At 45.6% G+C, this 18,195-nt stretch overlaps 1 protein-coding gene across 1 annotated transcript in view; it reads left to right on the top strand.

Annotated features, from left to right (window-relative positions):
* LOC116567092 overlaps window positions 1–18,195 on the top strand; it is a 95,053-nt gene that overhangs the window by 61,304 nt on the left and 15,554 nt on the right. The window contains exons 8-9 of the mRNA XM_032301953.1: window positions 14,135–14,304; window positions 17,383–17,454. Coding sequence (XP_032157844.1) covers window positions 14,135–14,304; window positions 17,383–17,454 — 242 coding nt within the window. The remainder of the gene's footprint in view (window positions 1–14,134; window positions 14,305–17,382; window positions 17,455–18,195) is intronic.

Here is an 18,195-nt window from a genome sequence, read left to right as displayed (position 1 = left end):
ACTTGAATACCTTAATTGATTTTATACCTTAGAGTAAGTTAATAGTATGATTCAACTGAGTTCTTAGAAAATAGATGCCTTGATATTGCTAGATACCATTTGATAACACTATGCATTTCTCTTCAACAAGACAAACAGACATACTCACTAATTTGTTTGTTATAAAATAATGATCTGCGATCAACAAAGGAGACAAGAGCAACGAAACTATCTTTGAAGGCAGAAATGACTTTAATTCCTTTTTATTTCCCATGAAGAACTCAAGAAATACTTGCAGAGCTGGGCTGGCTTGGCTGTACTTCTTTGTGGAGTGTGTTAGTCAGATCTTGCCACAGTACTGCTTGGTAACAAACCATCCAATGCTCAGTCACAACCACAAGGATTTTTTTTTCTCACTTACGAGTTTGAGGATTGACTGGCTTGGGTTTGGTGCAGCTTCGGGTCAGGTTTGTATCTGCTCTGTCCCATTCTGACAGCTAGGCTAGAGAGTAGCCTGTGGTTGCTCTTCTCATGGTAATTGAGCAAGTGAGCAGAGGAGAACATGAAACAGATAATACCTCTTGAGGTGTCCAGCCAGAACTGCCATGCTGTCCTTTTCAGGCCTATTCCTTTGCCCATGTGAAGTCAGATGACCAAGCCCAGTATCACTGGGCAAGGCAATGTATCTGCCCACCCTAGTGGGAGACCCTACAAAGTCAATGGCAAAGGGTATAATTTGAACATAAGGAGAGCCTGAGGATTTGGAGAAAGGTGCTGGGCTTCATAGGTGGACTTAATTCTTTTCTTTTTTAAGATTTTATTTATTTATTTTTGTGTGTGAGAGAGAGCCCAAGCAGGAGGAAGGGGGCAGAGGGAGTAGCAGACTCCCCACGGAGCAGGGAGCCTGATGCAGAACTTGATCCCTGGACCCTGGGAGGATGACCTGAGTTAAAGGCAGATGTGTAACTGAATGAGCCACCCAGGTGCCCCAGAAGTAGACTTAATTTCAAATTTAAATTACCATTTATCTGCTTTGGAGACTAGGGAAATCACTTAACCCCTCTGACTTTCTTTCCTTCTCATACTGAGTGCTTATAATATGCCAAGCACCAAGCTTAGCATTTTAGGAACACTGATGTACCTAAGGTAGGTAAGGTAAGTTTCCGATGAACTTCACCCAAGGAACAGCCAGCTGATGTGACTGACAACCAACAGCCAAGTTTCAAAGTTCATTGTTGGTTAAAAAAAGTAAGGGTTATTATTAGCAGCGATGGGGAGGGCAACCACACTTCCCAGTCACATGTCTTCAAGAGAAAGGAACTGGAAGCCAAGCCTGGATGGTGTTGGTGGTGCAACAGGTTTCATGTGGAGACAAATTTCGTAATTGCCATGGCTGTCAGGTGATGCCGAGACCTCTGCTCCCCAGATTATCTTTCCATTCGGCGGCCAGGTGCTCTGACATCACTGGGGAAGGACCGCTGGCAGCTTTGTGCAAGATTTGATTCATGCATCAGGGAAGATACTAGCAAGAGTAAATCTTGGATCAGACAGACATGATTTGAATCAAGACTGAGGCTCTGACTGGCGGGGTGGCCTTGCCCCCAGTAATGCTGTTCCCTCTGCCTCAGTACTCCACCTGCTCAGGGCCAGCTTTCGGGCTCCATGTCCTTTCATCGCAGAGGCCTTCCCTGATGCTCTCTAGCCCTCTGCCCCCTCAACACGCTGGACATGCCCAAACCCTGTACCTGGGTTTCCTAATTGTTTGCTTGATTCATCTCTGCCACTAGAATAACTACTCTGGGAATGCAGGCCCTGGCTCTTGTTTCCCATTAAAATCCTACTTTCCACCATTGTGCCTACATTCCATCATTGTAGCAGGCCTTCTGTGAACATTCCTTTATCTAATGAATTCAACGATAAACCACTAAAAGCAGGCAGTTGCTTCATAATCATCATGTAGTGGGCTCATTATTATCTGTGCTGCGGAAGCCATGTGACTCTAAGTCTTGCAACTCAAAGTATGGGCCCCCGCTTGGACCAGCCTGCTCTGAAAACTTGTAAGAAAAGCAGCATCTCAGCACCAGCCCCCTCTCCTGACCTACTGAATCAGAAGCTGCATTGTAACTAGATCTCAGATGATTCATAAACATACCAAATTTTGAGAAACACCACTGTCTATACCTTTGTGACTTAGAAATAAAATCTGACTGCACAGTCTTGCCTTGATATACTTGAAGACCACCACAGCCTCCAAGGCCAGTTGCACTGATAGGAGCCGCTGATAGTTTGAAGTGCACAGAACTTTGTTATGCTGAATGTTTTACAGATGGGGAGGCTGAGGCCCAGAGAAGCTAAGTGATGCCCCACTGCCCCACAGCTAGTGAGCAGCAGAGCCTGATGCTTTGTCTTCCAGTCCAGGTTCAAGTTTAGAGCAGAGGAACTCTGGATGAGTTGCCAGCTGCCTTGACTGCGGGGTCACATCTCATACTGCCCTAATAAGTGGCAGAAGTGGGGTCCAAACCCAGTTTGGCTCATTCCCAAGTTCTGAGATGCCTGCTTCCCCTAGACCAGCTCCAATGCCCTCTTCCTAGAAATGGAGGAGGCAACTTGCCCCAGGTCACACAGAGAATTAGAGGTGGTGCTACACATACAGTGTCTCTCCGGAGACCACGCCACCCATCTTCTCTCACCATCGCCATGGGAAGGGGCTTCCAGAGAAGGGTCCCAGGGTTGACAGCTGATCCCCAGGAGACCCGGGCTTCCTGTGAAGCTGAGTGAGCCACTTTGTGGGAGGCTTCTGGCCCCACTTACAAGCACCATTTCTGTGTTTAGTCTGGTCTGCCTCCAGGGGCGAGATGATGAAACAGAGAATCGCCTTGGACAGCGGCTGTCACTTGCATGCCAGTCTGTGCCTCTGTTTTCCTTTTGCATCAGCGGGAGGAGGGGGGTTCTTCATAACTGGGCTGAAACTCACGAGATAGACATTGGAAGGAGAGATTATCTACAACTCAAGCTGCAGAAAAGGAAGGGTCAAGAGGACAGGATGGCTTCTGCAGAAAGCCAGGTGAAGTCCCTGCATTCTTAAATGACAGGATTTAGGAATGACAGTCTTAGGAAGATTCTTAGAAAGCCTTAAGCAATTTCAGTGAATAGCTAGGTTGGGCCTGGGTTCCAGTCTTGTTCTTGGCCTCTTTCCACTGCACAATAATTCACCTGCCATGTAGCAGTAATGACACTCGGGATTGTTGTGATCTTAAGATTGAAATAGTGTGTGTCCTACGCCTCCAGAGAAGACAATCAGTAAATGAAGAACAGGCTGTATATGTGTGTGCAGGTATATGTCCCCTTACCTCCTCATTATCTTTTCTTTTTTTCTTTTTTTAGAGGGGTATATGGGAAGGGGCAGAAAGAGAGGGAGGGAGAGAATCCTGAGTAGGCTCCCCATTCAGTACAGAACTGGATTGGGGCCAAATCTTACAACCCTGAGATCATGACCTGAGCAGAAATCAAGAGTCAGAGCTTTATCAACTGAACCACCCAGGTGCCCCCCCCCTTTTTTTTGACCTCATTTTGCAGACTGGGGACTAGAGCCAGAGACAGAAGTCGTGATGTACACAGACATATGGAAGTTAACGACAGAGCCCAGAGATGAACACTTGTCTCCAGCATCCCAGGCCAGTGTTCTTTATCTTACGTTATAATAATGAGGATGAAATTTGTTAACCAGATTCCTAACTTTTGTACCCTGGAAACATAAAAAACGGTTTTCAGAGAGCATATGGAGAATCCACCAAATAAAATTGTTCTTCAAGCATCCCATCATCTAAAAAGACAATTTCTGTATGATCAGGGCAGTGGACACGTGGTCAGACTTAATCATTTTCACTCAGGGGACAGCTAGACTCAGCGATGTCTTTGCGCCCACGTCCACTCCTGAGACAAGAGTCTCGGCAGGGTATGAGCCAAGAGAAAGTCACGGGCGGAATACCAGCACAGTGGTATGGGCCCTGGGAGACAGCTGGGGCCAGCTTTATCTATGAGATACGGACTGTGAATGTGCCTCATAAACCACAATAACTTCAATAATTGTGTCCTTGCTATAAAGGAATATTCCAGAAATGACTTTATCCCTCACTGGTCTCTGAGACCACATTAGAGGCGGAATCTTCTACAAACACATTGATAATTTATATCATGTCATGATATAATAATCTAATTTGTTTAGCATGTCACTAAATCTATAGTTTGAGGAAATCAACACTCATAATTAAGATTCAGAGGTAGGCCCATAAAATCCTTCATTGCTTTCTGAACCGTCAAGGCAAGGCCCAAGCATGGCTCCTGTCAGCTCACTGACTTTTAGGTGTTTGTTCAGAGGACACCTTCTCAGTGTGGCCTTCCCTGGCCACTGTAACTAAGATTGCAAACCTACCACCAACATACGCTATCCCCATTCCCTTTCGTCTTCACACTTGATATCAGATAACATCATACTTTGTTACTGGCTATGTCCCCCCATTATTTATTCAGCAATACTCATCTGCTCTAAAAGCTTTGGAAATAGCAGCCAATTCAGTCTTCATGAAACCTATAAAGGGAGATATTACTATTTGCCCCTCAGTACAGATGAGGAGATGGAGGTGCAGAGAGGTGAGGTAATGTGTCCACAGTCACACAGGTTGCCAGTGGCAGTATGAAGACATGATCTCAGGAGTCTGGACCTCACTGAGTCCTGAGTCCTCAGTCACACCTACCGCACTGTTGAACCCATAGGGTCTGAATATGCAAAGGCAGGGATTTGCCTATCTGCTTCCCAGTGCCTAGAATAATGCCTGGTGCACCATGGCGCCTAATAATTGCTTGTTGGATGAATGACTAAAGGGGACTCATACTACTCCATTGCTCTGAAAGCCCTTCATTCACAGACACTATGTGTAGACAGCCATGCTCCATGCACCAAACATGTAGATTCTCAGAATGCAGTGGGGCAGGTGGAAAGAGCACAGGCTTTTGTGTCAGGTAAGAAGCGGATCACAATCCTAACTCAGTCAGTCATAGGTATAATATTAACTGAGCTCTGTGACCTTAACAAGTTCACCTAACCTCTCTGAGCCTTGGTTGCCTCCCTTTAAGAAGGAGAAAATAGTGAGTTCCTCACAGAGTTCCACATTGTAATGGAAGTTCAGTGAGGATAAGGGGCCAGGCTCTGAGCAGGTAGTCAGGAAACATTAGTTCCCTCCTGCACTGGAAGGGATGGGGAAAAGCGAAGTGAAACTCCATCTTCCTTCTGCTGAGCAAGCTCTTACTTTTTGCGGAATAAGTATCTTAGGGTCAGGGGATGGGGAATGCAAAGAGGACCAAGGGATTGAAAAGTTTCAGTTTTCCCTTCTATAGCAGTTAAGACTGGAACAACTTCAGTCGGGTCAATAGCATATTTCATTTGATTCTCAGATAAAGCTGTATTGACGTCACTTTTTTTTTTCTTCTGTTACCTTATTAAATTTGGTCGTCTCTAACATAAAACACTGGCTCCTCAGAAGTGGTTTCCATCATATTATTGAGCAGTCAGGAGGATTTCAATCTATCTCCCACCAGAGAACAAAATCTGCTTTAAATTAGAACAAAGTTGCACATCTCAACAAGTTAGAACAAGTTTCCCATTCCTCCTAATTTGTAGGCTGAGCTTTTAAAACTCTAAATATTTGTCTTACTTTTAAGACTGTTTTGTTCAAGTCTTAGTTAGAGATTCTACTGTGAAACCATCTGAGAGTCCTGGGCTCACGCTATGTTGGGTTGTCTTGCGTGGAGGTTGGTTTTGCTATCTGAATTTGGCAAGTGCCTTGACCTCTCATTGCACTGAAAACTCCCAGAAACTGCTTTCAGACAGAGGTATCTCCTTCTGTGTGGGGAGGTTCAAGGTCCAAAAACCTCTGGCACGTCCTCTCTTCTCTTTCCTGGACTCTTCTGCTGCTTAAGACATGAGCATTGCAGTGGCAGCCATGTTGAATTCCTTCTAAATCTCTGCACATGCTGTTTCCTGTTCTTGGAACCCCCTTCCCTCACCTGCTCTGAACTCCGAGATCTCCTACTGAATCCTCAACACTCAGTGTGGTTCTCCCTCTGGGAAATGGCCTCCAATGGGCCTGTGGTAGCCAGCTCTGTGATTTGGATTTTTGTTGTTGTTGTGTGTTTGTCTGTTTGTTTTCCCTAGCAATTAGCCCCTTTCTTTTCATCTTTAAATGTTCTTGGTTCCCACTGGGATTTCCCTCAGAGTAAGAGCAATGTTATTCATTTAAATATCTTCAGGTCCTAGCATGGGGCCTGGTCTCTAGCAAGTGCTCAGTGAACAATAGCTTTAAAGAAGAGCATGGGAGTTTAAGCCTTATGCTGACATCAACAGGGAGCCGGGTCCTTAACACAAAGAGCAAGCAGTAGGATGAGGAGTGTATGGACTGATCCTTAGGACACCCCTCAGACCAGTCTGGTTCAGCCCCTATTATTCTGTACATGAGTGGAAGCTTAGGGACATCGCTGACACTGCATGCATTGTTGGCAAAGCCATGGGCTCCAGGCTCTCAGTCAAGTGCCCAGTATATGATATCAGGATGTCCCCTGTCCTCATGAGAATGAACTATGACAAAGACACAGCTGGTGCAGGGGAGAAAGGCATGAAGGAAGTAGGTACTAGGAGTGAACAAGTATCACTCGATGTGGCCTGTCATCTTGACAGCAGGCTGCTTGTGGACTGAATGATGCTGAAAGGTAGGAAGTCCCAGGAGGTCAATGGGGAAGAGCTTGGGGATGGAGACTTGGGTTCTCAGTCCAGACCTATTGTCCTGAGTCAGCACAAGAACCAGGAAAAAGTGTCACAGAGCCACCCCTATATCAAAGGCTTCTTCTGGCTTTCACAGCTGGTCATCTGGCTAAATGTTAAGGCAAAAGGACATTGCAAAAACTCTTTAGTTGGAGGAAGTGGTTTGAGTTTCCTGCTTGAAGGAGGATGCTTCATTTAAATAGAATTCAGTAGAACTAAGAGGAAGGAGGAAGTATCCTAAGCCTTCTGCCTGGAGCTCAAGTCTGTTTCTTATAGAGAAGAAGGATTCAGAAGTGCCTCCCAGGGAACCAGAGGGAGGGCCCCACCAAAGAACCTCAGCCTTGGTAGGAATGGATGTAACAGAACACGTTTCCACTTCTACCTGTTCTGTGCTAGGTGCTTACCTCGGCTAGCCCTTCTGATATCCTCCCCAGACTCTGGTGGAAATTGAGGTCTTCAGAGGGGCCATGATTTGCCATGGAAGACAACAAGACATCCATGTGCTTGGATATTCTCCCCCAGACTGCTGGATCTGGGTGTGCTCCCAAAGCTGACGTGTGTTTCCCGAACCCTTGGGGCTTCAGTCTAAGAAAGGTCCTCTGGTCTGTGAGCTGGCAGTTCCCAGGCCTGTGCCCAGGACCTCCCCAAGGGCCAGGGGTCGAGCAGATGCTCAGAAATAATGGCTCCCCTACACCAGGATCTTTCATTGTATTTGCTCATTTCCTTCTCATGCCACACCAGTGATGAGGTCAGTTTTACCATCCCCATGTTTGAGATGGGGAGACTGAGACTCGTGAAGGGAAAAATTTTCTCAGGATATATTGCTTGATCACCTTTTAAAAATAAAGGTATCACCAGAGTATGGTATAGGTAAGATGTTTCAGGATACTTCAGTGCAAGAAATATCATATTTATTTATATTTCTAAACCACATAAATCTGGCTTGCCATCCCCCTGCATTTGGCAGAAGATTCCATCTCAGCTATATGGGGTAGAGGTTGCCCCAAACCCTGGAGGCTTATAAGGGATGGAGTCTAGAGAAGAGTCTTCCTCTGGTCTTCAGCTCTAGAAAGTTCTAACCGCACAGATGATGGCAATGAAGTTCAAGCTTCAGAGCCCCTCGCTTGCTCAGCACCTTCTGAGAGGGATCCTGGAATATGCCCATAGCTCAATTATAAAATTTGCAGCAGAAGGACTTTTTTAAGCTCAGTGGATGAACATGCTGCTTCTTCCATTCCCCACCCCCTGTCCTCCATCTTGTTTCCCCTGTTGGGTAAGTTGGAGTGGTTATGGATACTTTACATTCATCGTTATTTTTCTTAAGGAAAGCTCCCCCCCTCCACCCTGCCCTAGCCCAATTGCATATGCTTCAAGCCCCACAAAACCTAGGTCTGTTCCTCCTGTGTTCTCTGCATGTCTCTTCCTGTTAAGTCTTATGGCTTTTACTTTGACTCAGAGGTTCTGCCCACACTGGGGGAGGGATACTACCTGGGTATGGGACACGGGTCCTCCTCTTTGGAGACAGTGGCTGCACAATTTATTTTGCCATCTCAGAGAAAACCTGCTGGACTCGGGCCATTCCCCCTTTTCAACTTGAGTACCAGTGTTGGCCCACTCTTCCTGCTACAGAGTGATTGATCCCTATTTAACTGGGGACGTAGGGGAGAAGATGTGTAAGGGCTGCTCGGACTGTCTGAAAATCACCAGCAGACTCTCCTCCTCTTGTGAGAAAGGGCATCCCACAATCTGTGACCAAGCAGGTAAAAAACTAGATGTTTTTTTCCCATCCCACCAGGATACATGGGTGAAAGGGGAGAGGGCTTCCTGGAAGAAGTGGCATTTGAGCTAAGCTATAAAAAACAGAAATATTTCTGCTGGGTGATGGGATGGGAAAGCTGTGATTGAAAGGGGTCTAAGTATGGATGCTTTGGCAGATGTGGTATCACAGGTCAAAGAACAGAGGAAAAGCCAGCAGGGAAAGAGCAGGCATGGTACATGTTGTTTTTATTCTCTTAGACGAAGTTCAAAGCAAAGGTCTCTGATACCTTCTGAGAAGAAAACATCCAGGTTGTTTTCCTGCCCAGAGCAGAGTAAACAGGATGACAGGAACCTGTCTGTGGTGGCCTCCCCAGACATACAGACTGCTGCCCAACTGGCCTTGGGACACAGGGCGACGTGGAAATGGCTGGAAATGGGAGCCGCCCTGGCCTCTGGACTTGGGTCCCTGAGGAAACGCCTCTGTCAGGAAAACCTGTCCTAAGCACTTGAAATCTATATCTCAGGTCAGAAAATATGCATAGCCTTTCACCCAGCAATTCTCCTTCTAGGAATACAGTGAGAAAAAATAGTTACTGTTAGGTATGATGATATGTGTACAAGGATGTTCAGTGTTTCTGTTTATAATAGAGTGAAATCAGAAGCACCTTAAATATCTAGCAATGGGGACAGGTTAGGAAACTTACGGTGCATCTGTATTATGGAAGGTTATTAGCCATTAATAACCATGGCCTATGTATTGACATGGAATATTTGGGATGTTTGGCCAAATGGTAAAGCAGTACATACTGTCTGCTCTCAATTATGTAATATATGTTGTGCTGACACTGGCCGAACACTTACTGTGTGTGCCAGGCATGGCTCCAAGCATGTAAAATATATTAATGCATTTACTCACTGAACCGCTTATGAAGAAGATATTTTTATTATCTGTATGTTACACAAGGCGACCGAGACACAGTGTTTTAAGTAATTTGCCCAAGGTCACCAGTAGTAAGTGGCAGAACCTGAAGGTAAACAAGGCAGTCTTCAGAGCCAGTACATAAACCACTAAATTGGCCGTGCTCTCTCTTTCTGTGTCTGTGAGCGTAGTTTTCTTTCTCTTTCTTAGAGGACTTCCATGCAAATGGTAGCCATGCTCTAGGTAATCTCTGAGAACAGGATACAGCAGTGATTTCCTGATGCAAGTGAATGTTGCAGCTAGGGCATGCAGATGTTTGGGGACATCTACACTCTGAGCATAGAGAACCAGGCCATACGCACATCTGGATCCGGCACAGGCCAGACCTAGTAAGTCCCCAAGTTGCTGACTCAGCAAAATAGGGTTCCGTGTCTGTTCTTTGCAGGCTCTGTTCTAGGTTCTGAGAATTCAGCAGCAAGCAAGACAAGGCAAATGAGAAACTTCCATCCTAGCCAGGGAGGCGGAGAGGGGTCCAGCAAATAGTCAAAGAAAGTATCATTTGAGAACTTCAGTGAGAATGGTGTGACACAGCGGGGACGTGGAGTTAAGGGATTAACTGGTCAGGGAAGGGGACCTTTCAGAGATGGCATTTTGGTTAAAACCTGAATGGCCAGAAGGAGTAAGGTATCTCTATCTATCTATCTATCTATCTATCCTTAGAGATAAAGCAAGCCCTGTGAAATGTTAACATTTGGGAAATCTAGGTGCAGGGTGCGTTAAAATATTTTGCATAAGTATTGCAACATTTCTGTAACTCAAAATTCTTTTAAAATAAAAGGTTGAAAATACATTAAAATAATTATATTAAAAATAACAATGTCCGCTCTACGTAGAAGGAAGCAGTCGAAGAGCTTGCTGAGGAATAACACCAGCAGGGGAGGACACCAGGGGTGTAGGAAGATGCTGATGCCTTTGAAGTGGGTCGAGGCTGAGGTTTGGGGAGCGGAAATCAGCCTTCTTTTTTGGCACTGAGATGCCTGATAGTCATGGTCAATAAACTACCACACCTTCATCTTCTCCTTGGCTCCTCCCCCATCTGCCTGTGAGTTAGTTAGGCTTGGGATATTTCTTTTCCACCAGTGAAGACACTGAGGCCAAGAGTGGGGAAATGATTTTGCAAGGTCTCCTGGTAAGTGAATAGCAGAGTTAGGGCCAGAGTCAGATCTTCTGAATCCACTAAACACCATGCTCCTAGGTTTGAGTCATGAAAGACACCGCACATGTATTTTCTGCAGCATCTAAGATTGTATAGGCATTGAACAGGCTGGCAAAAACAAAAAACAAACAAAAACAAAAACAAAAAACAAAAAAAAACATCCACAGAGAATTCATCTGAGCTCAATCTTAATAGCAATACTCTTTTTCAGAAACTGCTAAAGATCCCCAGTGGCCCAGAAACCACTTTAATCCCCAAGAGTACAATATTACGGGCTGCAATGTGACTTGTCTTATTAAGCTATTATTCCACTTTTGTTATTCTAAAGTAAAATCATTTGTTTCTACACAAAGCTAGTTATGAGAATTCGCATCCAAAGAAGCTTGTGCGAGAGAAAGGGCTTTGTGGTCTTCAATGTGCTGCTGGACAAAGCTTCAGCCTGAGTCTTGGGGCCCCTTTCATTGTCTTCAAGCACACTGTGTTCTGAGTGTCTTTGGTGTTCACACCTTGTGACTGACTCCATTTATGCTAACTTGGAGACCAGTTTTAAATTAGAAGACATAAAAAACAACAGAATGCAAGAGCTTAAGGAAAGAAAGGTGATTTTATCACCAAAGTAGCACCTACCAAGGCCCTGTGGCCTCCTTTAATTCTTCCAACAACCTCCTGAGGCAGCTGATGGCCTGGTTTTACAGAGGAGGAAACTAAACCTTACGTCATCATGGCTTTGAACCCATACTGTCTTATACCAAAATCCACATGCTTTCCACTCTGCACCATGTGGTGGGATGGACCCTCTCTGCTCCCAAAGACAAAAGCTAAGCCCATCACAGGGTGTAAGAATGAGCTGCCTTGGAATCCAGGCTGTTTGCAGATCCTCACCACCCTAAATCAACTATCTGAGTTATTTCACTGGGATGGTATGCATGCTTGATTTATGTTGGCACAGAACAAGCTATAAATTGTGCCCATGGACCCATTGAAGCCTTTTCTCACATTGGAGATGTTTATAAAAACAGGAAACATGGCCTCTGCATGAATATACTGGTCTTCTCTATGTCAACATCATCATAAATAGACGTATCCAGGATCTCTGCCTGGGCCATTTTCCACAGATACTCAGCAAGCCCATGAGGTGGGTCATTATTAACCAAGGAGGAGGAAAGAGGCCCTCCCTTGTGTCTAGAACTTATCCTGACAAGAGGCCCATTAAAAAATGCCCCACCTCCTGCCTCACCCTTTTTCTGTTGCTAGCAGCTAGCTCTGGTCCTTTTTGACACTCCTCTCCTTTTTTCAGAACTTTGATCTGCAGACTCCTCCTGACCTAGGAACTTAGAGCTATCGAGCTGTTCTCTGCTCCTGGAAAAGTGTGTCCACCCTGTGGACTAAGTAGCCTTTTACTCTCATTGCCTTTCCAGTGTGCAGAGCTATTCTGCCCTCTATCACACAGGATGTTCATAAGGATCATGGGACTGCTTTTAGTATTCCCATTTTGCAGATGAGGAGAATGAGGCACAGGGAAGGAAGGATCTGTTATTTGGCCTTGAATTCATCACAGTTTAGCATTAAACTTTGCCCTTTTGAGGAACTTTATAGTGGTTGTAGGTTTTTTCCACCGTGGTCCTCATTATCTGTATCCCTGAGAGGCCTGCCAGGAAATAGCCAGCACACGCATAAAGGGTTCAAATTGAATAGCATTTATAAAGACGTTCTTGTGGAGGTGTAGGCAGGTTTAGGGACTAGCCCCCAGGAAGTCACAGGAGTGGGGAGACTTTGAAATCATCTGTTATAGGCTGAATTGTGTCCCCCTCCCCAAATTTATGTGTTGAAGTCCTAACCCCCAGGACTCCAGAATGTGACTATATTTGGAGATGGGAGTCTTTGAAGAGATACTTAAGTTAAAATGAGGTCATTTTGGTGGGCACTAATCCAGTATGACTGGTGTTCTTACAAGAAGAGAAAATTTGGACACAGGCTACGCAGAAGGAAGGCCACGTGAAGACACGAAGGGAAGTCAATTACAAGCCAAGGAAAGAGACATCAGAAGAAACCAACTTGGTCAAAATCTTGATCTTGGACTTCTAGCCTCTGGGACTGGGGGGAAGAAGTTTCTATTGTTTAACCCATCTAGTCTGTTCCCTAGCAAACTAATACAGTGCCTTCTAAGCTTGAAAGAGGGAGAGGGGAAAAAATAGCTCAGCTCTCTCTCCTCCCAGCCTCTGATGTGCTGCTAGGGTTTCCCATGGGCCAAACCCTGCTGAAAAACTGATAATATAATAGTATATGATCCCACCAAGGTCTGATACCTTCATTTATTCAATGAAAATTCGCCAAATACCTCCAATGGATCAGGAGCTGGTCTGAGTACTATGGATCCAAAGATAAATGAGATACAGTGCCCTACCCGCTATGGGCTCTCAGGGCAGCATGGACGGCAGAGCCTACTCTGAGTTCTACTCTATAATACCCCACCTTACAATGCTGTCTATAATAGACACTTGCTGTTTGAGCACGATGCTATGGCAGCCCAGAGGAGGGGTCACTCACTCAGCCAGGGAGGTGGGAACAGCACCACAGAGGATGGACATTCTGGCAGGCTCTTGAAGGACATGTAAGGTTTAACAGAGAGACAGAGGAATGGGTCATGGTGGGCTGAAGGACATGCAAAGACCCAGAGAGGCAAAAAAAAAAAAAAAAAAAAAAAAGGAGGAACATAGTTAGAATCTCATCTTAACTGTGATGGCTCACAATACTAAGGTCTGTAATTCGAATACTTGTGGCCACATGGCACAGGGTTCTAGAGTCTTGGGCTTAAGCTCCAGTGTCAGCATCTGCTCCCGGTGTGACCTTAGACAAGTCACTCGACACTTCCAAGTATCTGTTTTCTGTGTGATCAGTCAATCTACCAACCCTATTGGATGCCTTGTCTGTTCCAAGCCCCAGAACTATATGGGTGTATGGTGCTGGCCTTGGGAGCCTCTGCTACAGCAAGGGGCAGAGCCTATTCTGAGCCCCCTTGTGCATATGGGAAGGCTCCCAGTGCTGTGCCCAAAGTGCTCTGGAAATACACAGGTTAACACACTGCCCTGTACTCTTCCCAGGGACATGGCAGGAGTCTGGAGAAATAACAGCCTGTGCTTATAAGCTACTAGTAGGACTGGGTGGCAGTTTATGGCTGCTGACATGTTATGTAGGGTTCTTAGTATTCTCATTGCTCTCCCTAATCACCTCTACCTTTACATCTTATCTCACACCAGGTCCACCTCCATGCCTCTGACTATTTAAATCCTACCCATCCTTCAAGGTAAGGTCCAGATCCGCCTTGTCCAGGAATTCTGCCCAGAATCCTCAGGCCACAAAGGCCTGTGACCCTCCTCTCAACCCTGTCATATCTATGGGCTCATTAGGCATTGATCCATTAGTAAAAGACAGTTCTGTGTTCTTCTAGAATTGGTGCCTCATCCAGGGTTGTCTGGATCAGAGAATGCCAGGGTCAGATGGGACCTCAAAAGGCCACCATCAGGCCTCCAGTCTCACCCCTCCCAGCTGTCCTCGTGGTAGCCAGAGTGACCACCCACGACCCAGGCTGGAGCATACTCCTCTCCTGCTTAAAACCAGGTGAGCCTATAATTTATCGCCCGAACAGGGATACTTTAGAGGGAAAAAGTGAACACTGTTATTATAATGCTAAGACAATAGGCCTAAGCAGGGTGATTCCAAGCCAACGAGGACAGAAGGTCCCCATGTAACCTGTCCACCTCTCTGCTTCTGCAGCCAGCTTGCAGTGTTCCGGCATCTACTGAATAACTTGTAGTTCACCAAAGGTCCCTTGCTGTTCTGGCCCCTTGGCTTGCACGTGCTGTTCCCTCTGCCTGAAATGCCATCCTCCTCACCCTGTCCATTGCATCTTCAAGTTTCTGGCCAAGGGGCGCCATCTCTGTGAAGCCTCCCTATGTTCGGGATGGAGGGAATTCCATCCAGCATCTCTTGTTCTTTCTCCTAGCACATAGCTGTGGTCACCTATGAGCCCACTGACCTCTCTTCCTAGATTCTGAGCTCTCAGAAGTTATGTCTCAGGGACCTTTGTCTCCCCAGCCACTGTCCACCATTTGTATGAGGCTCAATAAGTGTTCAGCGTGTATTACGATTATTTTACAGATAAGATAGTGATCTTTGCATTTGTTGCTCTGTATTGCCACTTCATTCTTATCCTATTTCACTTTTTTAAAAAATATATTTTATTTATTTATTTGACAGACAGAGATCACAAGTAAGCAGAGAGGCAGGCAGAGAGAGAGGGGGAAGCAGGCTCCCCGCTGAGCAGAGAGCCCAATGTGGGGCTCGATCCCAGGACCCTGGGATCATGACCTGAGCTGAAGGCAGAAGCTTTAACCCACTGAGCCACCCAGGTGCCACTCCTATTTCACTTCTGATGTGTAGGTTAGACATCCTGATGAAGGGAGACTTCTCAAACATATCCCATCATGCAGGCTGAGGTTCTTCTCAGGGAATCTTCTGTTGCTTCAGATTTTCCAGTAGCTTCAGAACAAGAGGCACAGACTTCTGGGCCTCCTAGAGGGGTGAATCCTCATCCCATAGGGCTACTTACATTGTATAACAATAGGCAAAAGTCTTTCAGAGATATGTGAAGAAGACAAGTGAAGGAAACATGAGGTATTCTAGCCCATGTTTGCTAAAAAAAAAGGAGTATGAGAAAGGGAAGAATGACAGAAGAAAGAGAAAACTAGACTAGTTTTCTTATTTGGCTTTTAAACTAAACTGAAATGAGACTTTATCAAAAAGAGTTGACAGAGTAATAGAATCATAAGAGAGGGAAAAGGAACCAGCTTTTATTGAGCATTTATGGTGCATTTACTGAATGAGACATTTGTTTATACTATTTCACTTTAATGTAAGTGGGAAGCATCCCACCAGGGCAGAAACTATCATCCAAATTTTATACTTGAGAAACATAAGGCTCAGAGAAGTTAGAACATTTCCTCAGGTCACACAGGTTTAAACTGGGGGTTGAAGGGAGCCTCCTATCAAACCAGACTTAAACTCAGGTCATGTGACTCTATCTCCCCTGCTTTCCCCTGCATCAGTGAGAAGCCTGGTTTCCCCACAGGACTTTTCAGAAGAGTCACACCCATTTGGAAACATCTATTCTGAATAATTTTGTTTTTAAAAATCAGACTCCTTATTTCATAATCATAGTTTACAGATATCATACAAGACCATGCTTATTCATCCCAGAATCCCAAGAAATTATCACCATGCCTGTCTCCACAGGAGTTACTACTCAGTACATAGTCATTGAGTGTCTTAGATCAGGCTCCTTGCCTCTCTGTGACCAATCACCCCAGCGCGCCCTCTTTTCTGAGGCTTTTGATCTTTTCCTCTCTTCTCTGTCCTGGTGTTTCCATTTCCCTTAGGGTGGGCACTTCACGTGATCTTCAGCCAGATCCCCACAGCCAATCTACTGGTATATTGGGACTGTCTCTCAGGGTCTTTGTTGTGCGTAAATCCTGTGTCTGTGGGGGAGAGTGTTTGCATATCGATAAATGCTCTCTTTTCCCTGGGTCTTTTGTCCCTGGATCTAGTCCTATTCATGGGTGCCTAGCACCTGCCAATGCAGGTGGGCCGGACCCTGTGGCTCCTTTAGGATATAGCCCTTCCTGAAGGCCCACCATTTCTATGGTGGGATTATGGGGGTGGCTTGGTCCTGGTGTTTGGTCTGGTCACCCTGAGGGGAAGTCCTGAAGCAGACATCTGCTTCTTTGTTTGGTCCAGTCCTCTATTGTCATCTTCAAGTAGGGGAAGGTGTTAGTCCATAATTCGTTATATTGAACCACTTCTGCAGCCCAGAAGATCTAGCACAGCTGGAGGGGCAGGTCCCCAGGTTCTCAAGTGCATCAACCCAGATGTGCTCACCCCATATCTGAGGGTCTCACTCCTTCCTAATCAGGGCCCTGACCTTAGTCACAGCAGGGTAGAAAATGATACTTTCACTAGATCTCTACTACCCTTTTAATTAAGTCCAGGTGTGGTCCTCAGATTTTCTGCTTTCCAGCTGTAGGAGAGGAGAATCTCTTGATATGCTGCCAAGGAGGCCATCTTCTCTGACTTTCATAGTTTGTCTTAAATTAGTGATTAATCACTTCCAGCCTCTCACTGACTTTCTCCAATACATCAATCACACTCAGTTGAGCCATCACTTCCATAGTTTTAATGATAGCTACTTTCCCGCAAAGCTCTCAAACATCTTCCAAAGCACCAGCCTGTGCTTTCCTCTTACTGTGATCCCACCCTGACTCACTAAGAGCAGAAGTCTTCCCAAGTTCAGGGCTTCAGCATGCCAGGTGCTCTCAGCACTCTCCCCGTTCCCATGATGGGATCCAAAATCCCATAGAGAGCCATGCTACTACCAACAGTCTCAGGTTGGATGCTCTGGAAAAGAGACTCCGAGGCAGGGATTTTTATGCAAACAGTTTAGAAGTGAGTGCTTTGGGGAGCATCACCCATGATGGATTAAGCAAAGTAGGATTGGGTGGGATAGAACTAGTTAGAAGGGACAAGGGGGGGTTTGGGCTGGGACTCCAGGTGGGATGGCCTTCTAAGTTGTCACAAATTGAGGGAAGGTGACCAGGATCTTGAACCATCCACGTCAATCCTTTATTGAATTTGGGCTGCCAGAAAGCAGGCTTGGCTTTTCAAGAGGAGGCACCCTTCAAGTAGGCAACTCGGAGAGGAAGTCAGCTGTGAACTGTCAGTAGTCAATACTCCTGGCACCCGAGGAAATAGCCTTAAGGAGGCATCTGGACAGGACGCCCCAGCATGCACTACACTGAATGAATGAATGAATGAATTCTCTGTTTCTCTTTCTAATTACCTTGAAAATCCTTGAAAAAGAGGCTCTTCTGTTCTGTGGCCTTTGCAAGACCTGGTGGTGCTGGCTGCCCGCTGTTATGCTGTGTATCTGGTACCTTAGTGCCAGAAAGAACGTTCCTTGAAAATGCCTGTCTAATACAATCTACTTATTTTCTAAGTAAGAAAACTGAGGTCCAAAATGTTTAAACAGCTTGCCTACGGGTCCACAGGAAATTTGCAATTGAGCTGAGGCATCATAAGTATTATTTCAGCTTTAGAAACAGAGGCTTACCCACACCAGAATTTCTTTGGTCATATGAAAGAAGTCTGATGGTGCAGAGCTGGTTACAGGCTCCATAGTTATCAGGGGCTCCCATGTGAGCATATGGCTTCCATCCTCAAGGTCACCTCAAGAACCAACATGGCTTCTGGAGTTCTATGTAGTACACCTGGTTCTAGCTTAATAGCGGGAGAAATCAGGGAAACAAAGGGTGTATGCGCTTTCCCTTACCAGGAGCCTCCTCTGAAACCCCACTTGCCCCTTCTAACTATATGTCATTGGCTAGAACCTTCTTCAGCCATAAGCGAGCCTAGAAAATACATTTTTTTTAAATTTATTTATTTGACAGACAGAGATCA

The sequence above is a fragment of the Mustela erminea genome, chromosome 10, assembly GCF_009829155.1.
Source record: "Mustela erminea isolate mMusErm1 chromosome 10, mMusErm1.Pri, whole genome shotgun sequence".
Classification (NCBI taxonomy): domain Eukaryota; kingdom Metazoa; phylum Chordata; class Mammalia; order Carnivora; family Mustelidae; genus Mustela; species Mustela erminea.
The sequence above is the reverse complement of the archived record's forward strand: the minus strand, read 5'-3'. Positions and strand labels throughout refer to the sequence as shown.